The sequence below is a fragment of the Microtus pennsylvanicus genome, chromosome 19 (assembly GCF_037038515.1).
Source record: "Microtus pennsylvanicus isolate mMicPen1 chromosome 19, mMicPen1.hap1, whole genome shotgun sequence".
Lineage (NCBI taxonomy): Eukaryota > Metazoa > Chordata > Mammalia > Rodentia > Cricetidae > Microtus > Microtus pennsylvanicus.
In genome coordinates, this window is record NC_134597.1 from 33,833,554 (window position 1) to 33,847,246 (window position 13,693).

The window sequence follows — 13,693 nt, forward strand, 5'->3', positions numbered from 1 at the left end:
TTTTTACCTATTACAATCAAATTTGCGGTCATATGTTTTCAAGGTCAAATATATATTAGATTGACAGATCATCTTCAAACATTTCACAGATCCACAGAATGTAGCATTTAAGATATTTTAATAACATAGGTTCTTTTTTCTTATGACATTGAGACTTGTGTGATCTTGGCAGCACCAATTTTTGAAGAAACTCCACATGGAGTTTAGTTTCTTTGTGACAAAAGTAAACCACTGGGCAAGAAAATGCTCTTGACTCAGCTGCTGACCGTATACTGTCCAAATTGGACAAGCAGGACACACACACAAAAAATTTCTTTAAAAACTTCCAAAATTTGCCGAGACTAGGCAGGAAAGTCCTTCAGAATATCCTGTTTCACAGAAGTCTATCAGGAATTTTAGTCCTGTAGGCTGAAGATGGATGCTCCAATGTTACAGAGAACCCTTGGATGACTGTCCAGACAGCCAGCTGTTTTTGTCTTTTCTCACATTTTTTGGAACTCCCTTGCTTCCACTTCCTGCTTACTCAGTTAACATTATTTCCTTCTTGGATCTCTGAGGAAGTTGTAGACAAGATAGTCTCCACCACCTTTACCCTCCCAAATTTGCCTCTCAGCTTCCAACATGTGATTACTATCATGTCAACATAGTAACTAAGAATAGCAGAATTCATCTTGAGAGAAAATGGGTTAATTATATTTTTACTCAATATATTTTTAACCTAAGCTTTGCAGTTCCATTAATATATAAATATGAAAGCGATGCTTCTGCCTTGGTTAAAACTGTAACATAAGTCCTACATTGCATTCACCAGAAGCTTGCATGCAAGGAGGTCTTTCCTTCTTCCCTATTAGACTTGAAATCTAATTCACCTAGTAGGTAAGTGGTGTGGAAAGTCCTTCTGTATATATAAAAAGTATAATGAAGAAATCACATTAATAACTCAAGTGAGTCCTCATAGTAACTTAATTCAGGCAAAAGCCAGAACAAGCCCTGGGAGGTGATGAGCTAATAGGATGCACATTAGCCCAAGGCAATAAAGGGAAAATTCATAAAATGAAATACAGCATTATCCAAATAATGGACCAGAGATGAGCAACTTTCTATGTAAGGAGGTGGCAAACTGAATTGTCTGAGCTGTTTCATAAATCTGCCAGGTATAGTAGTCATAACAATAAATCTTTCAGATAAATCAAGGTCACTTTACAGATACAGTTTCAGATAAAACATAGAAAAACATCAAAAAGCAGTTGTTTGGGCATTTGGAATGAAATGTTAAAAATAGCAAGAAAACAGTTAAACATAAAATTGTAGAGACCCTCTAATTAATAGGGTATAAGTAAATTTTACTTTTTTTCCCAAGGTATTAACAAGACCATGGTGACACACAGCAAGCATACTATCTTGGGTCTGTTTCTTTTCTCATACAGACACTAATGTTATTATTGATTCCATCTTATTCTAATTACCTCCAGAAGCAACAACTCCAAATACTATTAACATCTGAGTGGGGAAAGAAAGCTTTCCCCACCTGAACTTGCCTGACCTTGAATTCATAACATGCCTCCAAACCCTGACTTTAAGTGAAAGTTACTCAAAAAAAAAAATCATTTTAGCAAAAGCTACTATTACATGATGTTACAAAAATAAAAACCTAAACCTTTCTTTGATTTACATTAAATTCCCAGCTTACATTTAAGTTATAAATTCCCTAGGGAATGGGCCATGGATCAGAATAAATTGGTGAGTGTTGGCCCAGCACATGCTAGGCCTTCCCTAGGTTCAGTCACCAGTACTGCATAAACTTGGCCTGGTAGCAACACCTGTGGTTTCAGCTCTTTACAGAGGGAAGCAGAAAGATCAGGAGTTTAAAGTTAACTGTCTCAGCTACACAATCAGTTCAAGGACAGCATGGGATTTACAGCACCCTATCTAAATGAGTATAAGAAGTTGCAATGGAGAAGTGGATTCCTTTTCACAAAAAAAAAAAAAAAAAAAAAAAAAAACCTTCAGGAGAACCTTAAGAAATAAGATAACTGTGTGTTTAGTGTTAATAAATAATACATTAAAGCGTAATTATCTTGTGTGGGCCTGAGTCTAGAAATTGCTGTAAGTACATGAAGTTTTTATTCAGGCCTGGTGCTAGTGCACCCTTAATTATATAATAAGTAATGTATTTCTTACTGGCAACAGTGTTTTTCAATCGGAGAAAAGTCTTTGCTTATTTTAGAGGTTTTCTGAACCTGTGACCTGATGTAAAGATGTAAATGAACAGCAAATGTTCGAGTCCTTTTTCTGGAGCTCATAGAGACTACAGACTTGGTGTGATTGATCTGACAGATTGAGACCATCAGAGTCCTGCTTTTAGGAGATGGTCTGATCCACTCCCCGCTGTTCTGTTCTTATCATTCCAGCAGTGAAGGCATCCCTCACAATGTCCCCAGCTTCTCCTTTTGTTATGGTGCAGAAGGGGTGGAGGGGAAAGAGGGGACTCATTTCCATGTAGCTTTTTATGTTCCTTCTGATAATTATTCAGGCACCAGGAAAGGTGGCAAATATTGAACTTGCTTTTGTTCCCACTTAGAGCCTTGATGGTTCTTGTGGAATCTTGTGCAGTCTTTTCAGCTTCCATTGAAGTTGCTGATAATCTTCCTTTTGTGTGCAACTTGTGGTTTTGCTTTCAGTAAAGATGGTGAATTTGTTCTGTGTTCAGTCCTTAAGTGCTCCTCCTTAGCTGCCTTTGTATTTCTCATACAAATATCCTTAAGAAAGGTAAGGTATACATCACTCGTTTTTAAGGAAACTGTTTTAGGAAAAGAGCTAAGTAAATATGTAGGTAGTAGTGAGATGTTTTAATACTGTGTGCGGGTGTGATAGTTGAAAATACCAGGGTAAAAGTCAGGCCAACTAGTTGATACATTTTGACATTTATTTGATTTCAAATCTACCATTCGTGCGAAGAGACATTCTGCTACTTCTGCCCATGAGCCCCAGACCGTTTCTGAATCTCGACCTGGATTGGACGGGATTGCACTGATGGAATGATGCTCATGAGAAATGCACAAAGCCATCCAAGGCTGCTTAGTGATTCCTCTAACTGTAAGATATTACAGCCAGTACGATATCACAATCATGTTTGCCTTTCCTCAGAATTCACCTGCCTACATGTGGGGATTTATTCAGATTCATTCTTACACTAATTCATCAGATACTTAGTAAATACCTTTGAATATCCCCTCCTAGAAGTTGGAGGATTCAAGAATTACTAAGGACTGGTATCTGTTTTTGCAAGTTTCCTGTCTTGTGCTAAAGACAGTGTGAAAGCTGTCCTCATCATGCATTGAAAGCACTGTTGATGGACAGATGTATCAAGTGCTTGAGGAACAGAGATGGTGTCTGTGCTCGGGAGATGTAGACCAGCCCCTTGTTAGTTATCCTTGTTAGTCATCCATCCTAAGAGCCTAAGGTCTGCAGGCCAGCCCTGTGTCTGTCCATTCTCTTCCTCTGCTGGGCCTGCCATGGGAGTTCTGAGGGGGTCAGGCTTTGTTGTTTGACTGTTGTTTGTCTAGAGAATGTAGCATCCCAAATGTATACAAGCTGATTGTATGAGACAAGGGACAATCTGTTTTTCTACCTATGGTAACTCACTGTGAACTTCCTATTCTTGAACAAATCAAGTCTGTTCTTTAGGGCACATGGTTACATTTTTTATTCTCAGCTGTAGAATATGTCTTGATATAATTGTGGTTTTCCCACTTTGTTTACAGCAAAGCCAGAACTCTATTTGAGAAAAATGCTGCCCCAATTTTACACCTGTCTGGCATGGATGTGACTGTTGTCAAGGTGAGAATGACTCTCAAGTCTTTATTTGTACAAGGCCACTTCTCATGTGTCCTTTGCTCTTACCTTCTAAACAGAAGTCATGTTTTCATTTAAGACAAGAAGAAAATCAATGTTGTGTCTTGTTTTACTAATTACTCAAAGAAGTTTTCTTTTCTCCTGACTTTGTCTGCTTCATTTCAGTACAGGCTCACATGAGTGTGTGGAATATAACTCACATGGGTGTGTGGAATACAACTCACATGGATGTGTGGAATACAACTCACATGGGTGTGTGGAATATAACTCACATGGGTGTGTGGAGCTCGGGCTCACGTGGGTGTGTGGAGCACAGGCTCAGATGGGTGTGTGGAATACAACTCACATGGGTGTGTGGGGCACAGGCTCACGTGGGTGTGTGGGGACCCTATACTTTCCATCTGAGAGGCAGCAGATGGAATTATCTCTTAGTTGTCAGACTGTGTTCCCCAAAGTACAAAGCCGTACACTTTGAGTGGTTTAATTTCTTCATAGTTCCATTAGCAGGTAAACATTTTCTTCCTTTTTAAGAATTATTTGTGACTGAGAATTTTAAAAAGTATATCATTAGAGTTTGAGATTTTAGGCAACATGACTTAGGAGAAATTGTAAATTTTAGGTTCTGTCTCAGGTTTCCATTATGGTGAACTTCAAATGGCGTTTGTGTTTGTGTGTGGGGGGGGAGTACATTTATTCAAAACCACCTTTCTGTTATTTTTAATTAATTAAGGAGAATTGTTTCTATGTTTGTGCATTGCACATATACCTTGTATCTATAGAAGGTATTTTGGTGAACTTCAGGTGGCATATGTATGTATGTGTGGGGTGAGCATTTAGTCCAAAACAGCTTTCTGCTATATTTAAATAATTAAAGAGAATTGTGTGTACGTACATTGCACACACGCCTAGTAACTACAGAAGCCAGAAGAGGATGTTGTGTTCCCTGGAACTGGAGCTATAGACAGTTGTGAGCCACCATGTGGACGCTAGGACTCAAACCAGTTCTGCAGGAAGAGCAGCAAGTGCACTTTACTGCTGAGCCATCTCGCCAGCCCCTGCCCCCTCCAGTGTTTCAAACCTGGGTTTATTTCTTCTTAAATTATTTTTGAAATTATAATATAATTGCATCATTTCCCCCTTCCATTTCTTCCCTCTAGACACTTGCATATATGCCTCCTTGCTAAAGTACTGTTTTTAAGAGTATTTTATTAATTCTTTGAGAGTTTCATATAATGTATTTTGATAATTCTCATCCCCTACTCCTTCCCCACCTCATCTCAGATCTGTTCCTCAATTGTACCTCCTAGATCCCCAATCCCTTCTTTTTTATATCTTTAAAAAAAATAATTCAGTAGCTGGGTGGTGGTGGCGCAAGTCTTTAATCCCAGCACTAGGGAGGCAGAGACAGGCGGATCTCTAAAAGTTCGAGGCAAGCCTGGTCTACAAGAGCTAATTCCAGGACAGGCTCCAAAGCTACAGAGAAACCCTCTCTCGAAGAAAACCAAAATAGTAATAATAATAATAATAATAATATAGTGGATTGTTTGCTGCCCTCCATTGGAGTGTAGTGAACCTACAGGGACCGCCCCTTAATGACAACTTATCTCTTTCTTCCTGAGAAGCCACCAGTTAGCACTAGCTCCTTAATTAGTGGTGACAGCTCCTAAGCCCCTCCTTCTCCATCCTAGAGTGTTGACTGGACTGATAGTAATCGATTTCTAAATTATACTTTGAGTGTCTCTCAGCAATTAGAAGGTCATTAGAAGGTCATGTCCTGTAACTGTTCACTTTTGAATTCTCTTTTCTAACTTGTCAGGCTTGATCTTATAGTTGTTTGCCTTTGGGGTCAGGAGAAAGGAGAAACCATTTTCATGAGCATCTATATGTGCCGCAGTCTAGGGATGAGAGCCCTGAGGGTGATGCTGTAAGACCAATAGTAGTTCCTTATCATTTGATGAAACTCTCGGGTAAACTCTGGGCCTGGAGCTTTGCTGAGGGGAGACACTGCATGGCTTTCCAAATAGCACAGCCAGTGCGGAAGTTCTGTTTCTCTTGGGCAGTGTACGTTCGTCAGGGAATTTGTTCCTCCTCCTTGGTCTTCAAGTCAGTTGTCATCCAGGTGTCCGTAATGTGCTCCTGTCATCTCTTAACTTTCTGTAGCTTGTGTGGTGTCCACTTCACCCCCCACCTTAGCTGCGCCTGCTCTGTAGTCCCCAAGATGGTTTTCAGTTTAGTTAGTTCCTGCTCTAGACCCAGTTTGCCTGTTGATTTTCTCACTGACAAGGTTGGTTCATTTCTGTCTTTCTTTAAAAATTATTTTCTTCAGTTATGTTTGTACGTATGTATGTATTTAGTTTTTCTGTTCTCTGTTGTGTTGCTCTCATTAGTTGATTTTATCCCCCCCCCAGTTGTATTTAAAGCTCTAAACTCTGTTGCTTCATTTGTGTATCCTTGTCCCATGACCTCTGACACAGTTCTTTCATTATCATTTCTAACTATATTCTCGTTTTTATCGTGATTTTTATTTGGCCTATGAGCTATTTTATTTCTAGACCTAAGTTTTTCTGGGAATCATTTTGTCAGTGATTTCTGAATCAACTGCATCATTGTCAAAGACATATTCTATATAAGTTCAGGATCTTAAAGCTTATTGGGATTCATGTTTGTGTCTGTTTTTATGAGTGTTCTGTGCATGCCTAAGAGTAATTCATATCAACTGATAAATTGTGTTCTGTTTATGACCTGCATTATAGTCTGTTCACTGTGTACTGCAAACTTTTCTCCCCCCCTTTTTAATTTTTTATTTTGTTTTTATTGATAATAACAACTTTAAGCTATCCTGCCAGGGAGTTGCAGATCTCCTAGCGTGATTGTGCATTTGCCCATTTCTATAGACAGTTTTGTCTGCTTTTTATGTTTACGTCTTCAGATGATTAATTCTCAAGGAATAAACACAAGACAGTTTAAAGACAATTTGGTCCATAAACGTTTGTTATGTTGGTAGATTTTGCATGTGGACCTCAGCCCTTAGTGACTGAGCCCTCTCTCCTGCCAACTGCATATATGTGTAAACCCATTTCTCTGCTAGCTGTGCATTAGGACCCAGCGCCTTAGCTCAGATGTTGATTTCCTGATCAGGATCTTGTTGGTCAACAGTCGGTGTTAGTCTCCTCTGGAATCCTTAGTGGACTGGGTAGAGCATACTTCTGATGGCCCCACTCCCATGTTAGGTTGAGGTGACGGTTGTGTGGCCCATGTCTCCACCAGCCATCCTCACAGAGTCGCTGCGTTCTCTGATGTAAATAAAACACTGGCACATTTATTTCTAAATACTTGACTATATATGTTTTAATAAGGAAGGACATTAACATTTCCTTAATATCAAAGGCCTATGGCCTTTTGTTTTATATTACAAATTATATTACAAAATATAAAACAATTTAAGATACTCAGCAATTATATATAAAAACTAGTATATTATTCGTGTCACATATTCAGAAAATAGGTATTAGAGAGAAATTTAAATTTTAGTAGAAATAATATTTTCTTCTTATAGTTTAATTGAAACTATTAGTCTTTGGAAGGTTAAGTTCTTATCTTTTATATTAACTTTTATTTGGAAAAAATTTTGGATATGCAAAACAAGTTACAAAAACAAAACATATATATTTATCTACTTCGCCCAGAGTACTAACATTTTACTGTTTGTGCATAATTTCTCTTGACATAAATGTACATGTAGGAGTTCCTATGTGGAGTTCATGGATGAAGTCTAGGGTTTACTATTGCTGTGAGGAGACACAGTGACCAAGGCAACTCTTATAAAGAAAACATTAGTTGAGGGTGGCTCACTTACACTTTCAGAGGTTGTGTCCTTTATGATCATGAAGGGAAGCATGGCGGCACAGGAGACATGGAGCTGAGAGTCCCACATCTTGACTCAGAGCAACAGGAAGTAGACTGACTGTCACACTGAGTGAGGCTTGAGAAAAAGGCCTCAAAGCCCACCCCGGCAGTGGCATTTCCTCCAACAAGCCACACTTCCTTATAGTGCCACCCCTTTTGAAGGCCATTTTCTTCCAAACACCACAGATGAAATCATTGAGCCCTGATGAAGGAGCTCACCTGGGCTCCTCTCTCTTCCCTGGAAGTCAGGGTGAGGAGCTCACAGTTTAACCCTTAAATCATCTGCTGCTCTCTGTTGGCCAGCTCCCATCGCCAAGCCACCGAGGGATCCTCCCAAAGCTACCTCTGTAGCACATAGTCTGGGGTGTGAGGGGCGCTTCCTGTGAGTTCCGGAGATCTTCTGTATCTTCAGAGCTCTCTGCTAGAACAGGGCACAAAGCCCAGATAGTTCAAAATATACTACAGGTGTTTTATCCCGTCTGATGTTCAGTATTTAGGTTTGGCCTCCTGGTGTGTCTAGTGTGTTTCGGATTGGAGGTAATATTTCTATTTCACTGGCTTTATGCCCTTTAATCTCTTAGCATTTGTCTTCAGGGCCGTACATATCAATGCACTCCTGGTGGTGGCTGAAATGTACATTTACATGTATGCGTGTATCTGAGATGAGCATTCTTAAAAATGGGAAGGTGAAGTGCTCTTCTGTGAGGACTTGAAAACACACCTGCATTTTTATGTAATATCATAGCAAACAAAAAAAAATACCGATCTCCATCTCCTTAGCAGAGTTCCAGTTGCAAACACTTTTCTAGCTGCCTTAGATTGTGCTGTGCAGCAATAGTGCAGGAAGCCATGGTTACCCCTCCCTTGATGCATGGAAATTCATTGATGAGGAAATTAAGATCCAGTGAGTTTAAGCCCATTCAGCTGAAAAGAAGCAGAGCCTAGATTTGCTGTGGGTCTCTTGGGCTCTGCAGTCTGTGCTCTTTCCATTACATCTGCTTCCCCATTTGCATGTGCACTTGACTTCCTGTCACCAGTGTCACAGAAGCCACACTGGACTGGAAATGACCCCGCTGGCTGGCTAGCTGTATCACTGAAACAAGTTATTGGGCTTGAATTTATTTTTAAAATAAGGAGCTGAGTAAATAGTTTCTGAAGTGTAACCCTGACTCAGAAAGTATAAAAGTATAAAAATCCATACCTAGTTGTTGTCATAAAATTAGAGTCAATTTAAACTTTAGACAGCGTATCTCATCTTTTTATCCTTTGAATTTGTGTTCCTACAGTGACAGATTTACCAAAGCGTTCTTTTACATTTCAGACAGATTATGAGGGACAGGCCAAGAAGCTCTTGGAACTGATGGAAAACACAGATGTGATCATCGTTGCTGGAGGAGATGGGACACTGCAGGAGGTAGGATCCTCCCCTCCCCATCCAGGAACATTTTTAAGGGGATAAAAATAAAAATTAAGTTCTAGAACAGTGGCAACAAGAATTAAGGAAACTGTTGGAGTTCATTATTTTAGGGCTGTTGCTCACAGCTAATACAGCCCTAAGCTTTCCTCCCGTACTTTTCCTTCCTTGCCTTTGGTAAACCTTCCTCCCAGCAAAAAGAAGGGATTATATGCAATAACTCTTGTTTGACAAAATTAAATAAAACAAACAAGGCTCTATAAATGTAAGCACTTAGGATGAAGTGGGAGATCTTGAGTTGCAGTTAATCTTGGACCACACAGCAAGATTAGATCTCAGACGTTGACTGAGCCAGGGGGCAGAATGGGTACGGATGGGCGGAACCTGTTATGTTGTGCATCCTGGTGCACAGATGGTACGGATGGGCGGAACCTGTTATGTTGTGCATCCTGGTGCACAGCAGCTCTGTGATGGCCTCGTAGGTTCACTGAGGACAAGGTCTCCTCAGAAGACGGAGTCTCTCAAGAAAACACCTCTCTGCCCACTCACATCACCCCTGTTGTGTAGAAAGCTAACTCTTAGTACTGCATTTATAGGACGAGGTGCTGCTTGGTCACATGTATGCGTCTCTCTATTTTTCTGTCGCTTTTAAAGTTGGTTGTTTGGCAGCCAGTGCTAGAGAACACACCTCTTATATGCTGGGCAAGCTCGCACTCCTGAGCTTTATCCCTAGCCCTGTCTTTGTTCTAATATTAATATCGCTTACCCTTAGTCAGATGTTAACACCTATTAGAATGGCCAGCATCCAGAACACAGGCAATACTGAATGCTGATAAGGGTGGTGGAGTAGGGACTGTCATTCATTTATGGTGGGAATGCCGAATGGTTTAATCACTTTACATATTAGAATAACCCAAATCTAAGATAACCAAAATGGAAAATGAATGGTTTCCTAGAAAACTGAACATACTCTTTCCCTGTAGTCCAGCAATTGTGCTCATTGGAAGTTATCCAGAGGAGTTCACAGCTATTGTACATACAAATAAAAAATTGCACTTGGATGTTTATAGTGTTTTTATTTATAATTGACAAAACTTGGAAGAAATAAAGGTGCCTTTTAATTAGTCAACGGGTAAGTAGAGTTGCATATCCAAGTAATGGATTATTTAGCATGGGAAAAAAAAGAATTATTGTTATGACAAGACTTGGAGGAATCATAGTGTTTATTACTAAGTGAAAGAAAGCATGAAAAGACATAGTTTACAGTTCCACTGTTTGACTGGTGGCCATGCAAGTGTAGAAAGAGTAGAAAGGTGAAGAGGTTTCCTGAAGTCAGGAGAAGGGGAGGATGAGCAGTCAGCACACCGGCCTTTTAGGGCAATGAAAATACTGTGGAGATGATACTGATGTCTAGGTGTCATTACCTGTTTATTGAAACCTGTAATGTGTACGGCACGGCGTGAACACCTATCTAAACAATAAAGTTTAGATTGTAATTTTAATGCAGGTTCATCAGTTTTACCAGATACTGTACTGTACACCCTCACTACATTATGGTTGCCTTTGACTGAACTCTCTTTGGTTGCTTCATCATTGTAAGGGATCAGAAAGGAACAGCAGAGACTGTCCTGTTTTTTATTTGGCTGTCATTTGAACCTCAGTAACCTTTTTTAAAAGTCTGTGCTAACGATCTTGCAGTTTTTATAGCTTACTGATGAGATGTGAAGAGTTCTGTATGGATGAGGTAGACCACTGACAGCCCATTTAATACTGAAACCCAGTAAGCTGGGTGGGACAAGATAAAGGGATGAGATGTGTCAACCTTTATTTTTACAAAATAATTTTAAAGAAAGACAGTATTTTGTATATTTGGTGTGCTCTTACACATTAAAGTAGACATTGGCTAGAGAAAGAATTGGATAGGGATGACTGCTCGCACCTGCTTCCAAGAACCCAGGAGGCTGAGGCTGGAGGAATGCTGTGTGTCTAGACTACCTAATGAGATCCTGTCTCAAAAGTGGAATAAATAAAATAAAGAAGTGTTTAATGCTACTTGTTTAGCCCCTTGTCTTTATAGCCGTTAGGAAGAAACACTCGAGTATAGATTTCTGAATATAATAAGGCATCGTTTTATCTATGTATCTCAAAGGGGTAACATAGACTTTTCTGTATAATTGAAAAGAGCTCAGATTTCTATTGAACCTACAATATAAACATTAGTAAAGCTATGTTTTGTAGACCTTGAAACACAGTTTTCCTAATGTAATATGGAATTTCTATAATTTATCTTAGTTTTTATTATTACTTCTAGGTTAAAAATAAAATCCAATTTAGCCTTGATCATATTTGAGAAATTGATGTGTTTTTAAGATCTAGGACATCATTTAACATTGTTTCTGGAAGAAAACAAGTAAGTTTGTGGTCCTTGAAATTTGAATCTAATTTTGTTATGATAAAGGAAATGCATGTTGTTTATAATAATTTTTTTGCACTCATAGGTTGTTACTGGAGTCCTTCGAAGGACAGATGAGGTGAGCTTGTAACCATAAATTTACGTTTTGCTTGCTGTCATTTTTTTGTCTTTTGCTCCTCATGATTCATGCATACATATTTATATTTATGCATTATGTTTATATAATGTATAAAATAATGTATGTATTTATATGTATGTATATATCAATATACACATGCAAATATATGCTATACTGCGGATTGAATCCAGGGCTTTGTGAATGCTGTGTAAGCACTGGACCACTGAGCTACACCTCCAGCTCTTTATTTATTTAGTTTTTATTTTGAAACATGGTCCTGATAAGTTGCCCAGGTTGGCCTTGAACTTGTGATTCTCCTCCCTCAGTCTCTGGAGTCTCTGGGATTCCAGGCACAGACCACCATGCTCAACTCTTGTGCTATAGTTTCAGTCCAGTGCAGTTGTGATGGGATTGGGTTTTTGAGCAGATGAAGCAATACTGGCTCCTCTGTCATAGGTCACTCTCATGAACCCATGGTGGACTTGCTGTGTTGGTAATCTAGAGTACCCAGTACCTTTTAACAATAGTCTGTATTATAGAAAAATTTCCTGTAGAATCTTTTCTTTAACGAATTCTTTCATAAATTAATAGTGATGTGTTCATCTAAGAGGAACTAGATAGCACTGAAATGAATGGATTAGGCTTATTTAGTTAAGGGTGAGCACGGGAACCTGAGTTTGTTCCCCAGGATCCATATAAAATCAGTTGGTTGTAGTCAGTGGTGCTGCTGGTAACTGGGTGCTGGCCGGCCAGGAGAGCCGAATTTGCACGTTTCAAGCCATGGGTGAGACTTGTCTAAGACAAATGTGGACAGTACCCAGGGAGCAGGCCGGGAAGTTGCCCTCTGGCCTCTTTGTGCATCCTCAGCACCACCCACACACCTGTGCACAGAAAGACGTGTATGCATACACAGGAATGATCTAGATGTATGAGTATCTACATCTTTAGATCTTAGAAATGGTAACTACAGAGTAAGATTCTGGTCTATATTTCTACATGGTTTCAGAATGCAGGAAACAGTTCCGCCACTGCGTGTTATTTGTGGCATAAGTATGTAGTAAGAAAAAAGTAATGTAGTTGGGAAAGTCATACCAACCTAGCATAATGATTTCCTCAAAGAGCAGACAGGAGAACAGAATCTCAAAGGATTTCATCTGTCTCTCTGCCTATTTATTTACTTATTTATTTTAATTTTGAGATCCAATTTATTTCATAAAACATCAGAAACAAAACGATAAATATTCTTAAATCTGGGTTGTGGGCTTATAGGATTTTGTTAGAAATTTATTGAAAATAGTCTTTAAGAATCTTTAAGTATCTGTTACATATGTGACATTTAGTTAAATCACCTAGTATGTCATTAACTGACAGCTATTTGACTTATTCTTTGCCTCATTTGTATTTGATATAGCTTATGAAACAGTGCCCCCTGTCACTGGTCACTCATCACTGTAGAAATAGTAGATATTTTAGTTGAATTTTGTCTGTATATGTCTTACGAAGTGTGATAGCTTAGCAACTCTCACACTGCTTAATTGATCCAGTAGCTGTAAGACTGTCGCTGTCTTAGCCCAGTTTCATACTAATAATTGCAAGTACTGAGCACCCAAGGATATCTTCTAAATTCTGCATCATTGTGTTTTCATGGACTGCTTTGTTTTAGAAAATGCTCACTTCGAGTACTTGCTCACTGGCATAGGGAGGGGGCATGGAGATGAGGAGGAAGACACAGGCCAATTGCTTTGACATAGAGGACACACAGATGCCTCTCTGTTAAACCTAATTTTCTGACTATAACAGTACAACTTTCTCTTCTTTTTGTTCTACCAGGCTACCTTCAGTAAGATTCCAATTGGATTTATCCCGCTGGGACAGACCAGTAGTTTGAGTCACACCCTCTTTGCCGAAAGTGGAAACAAAGTCCAGTAGGTTGTCACTATGGAATGCTAACCTTTGTAGGTGATAGAGCCTAGGACAGAGATCCACA

General features: G+C 39.3%; 1 protein-coding gene across 1 annotated transcript in view; it reads left to right on the forward strand.

The window, feature by feature from the left end:
* LOC142838318 (acylglycerol kinase, mitochondrial-like) overlaps positions 1–13,693 on the forward strand; it is a 70,616-nt gene that overhangs the window by 32,211 nt on the left and 24,712 nt on the right. The window contains exons 4-7 of the mRNA XM_075953683.1: positions 3,765–3,840; positions 9,083–9,175; positions 11,674–11,706; positions 13,537–13,631. Coding sequence (XP_075809798.1) covers positions 3,820–3,840; positions 9,083–9,175; positions 11,674–11,706; positions 13,537–13,631 — 242 coding nt within the window. The 5' untranslated portion in view covers positions 3,765–3,819. The remainder of the gene's footprint in view (positions 1–3,764; positions 3,841–9,082; positions 9,176–11,673; positions 11,707–13,536; positions 13,632–13,693) is intronic.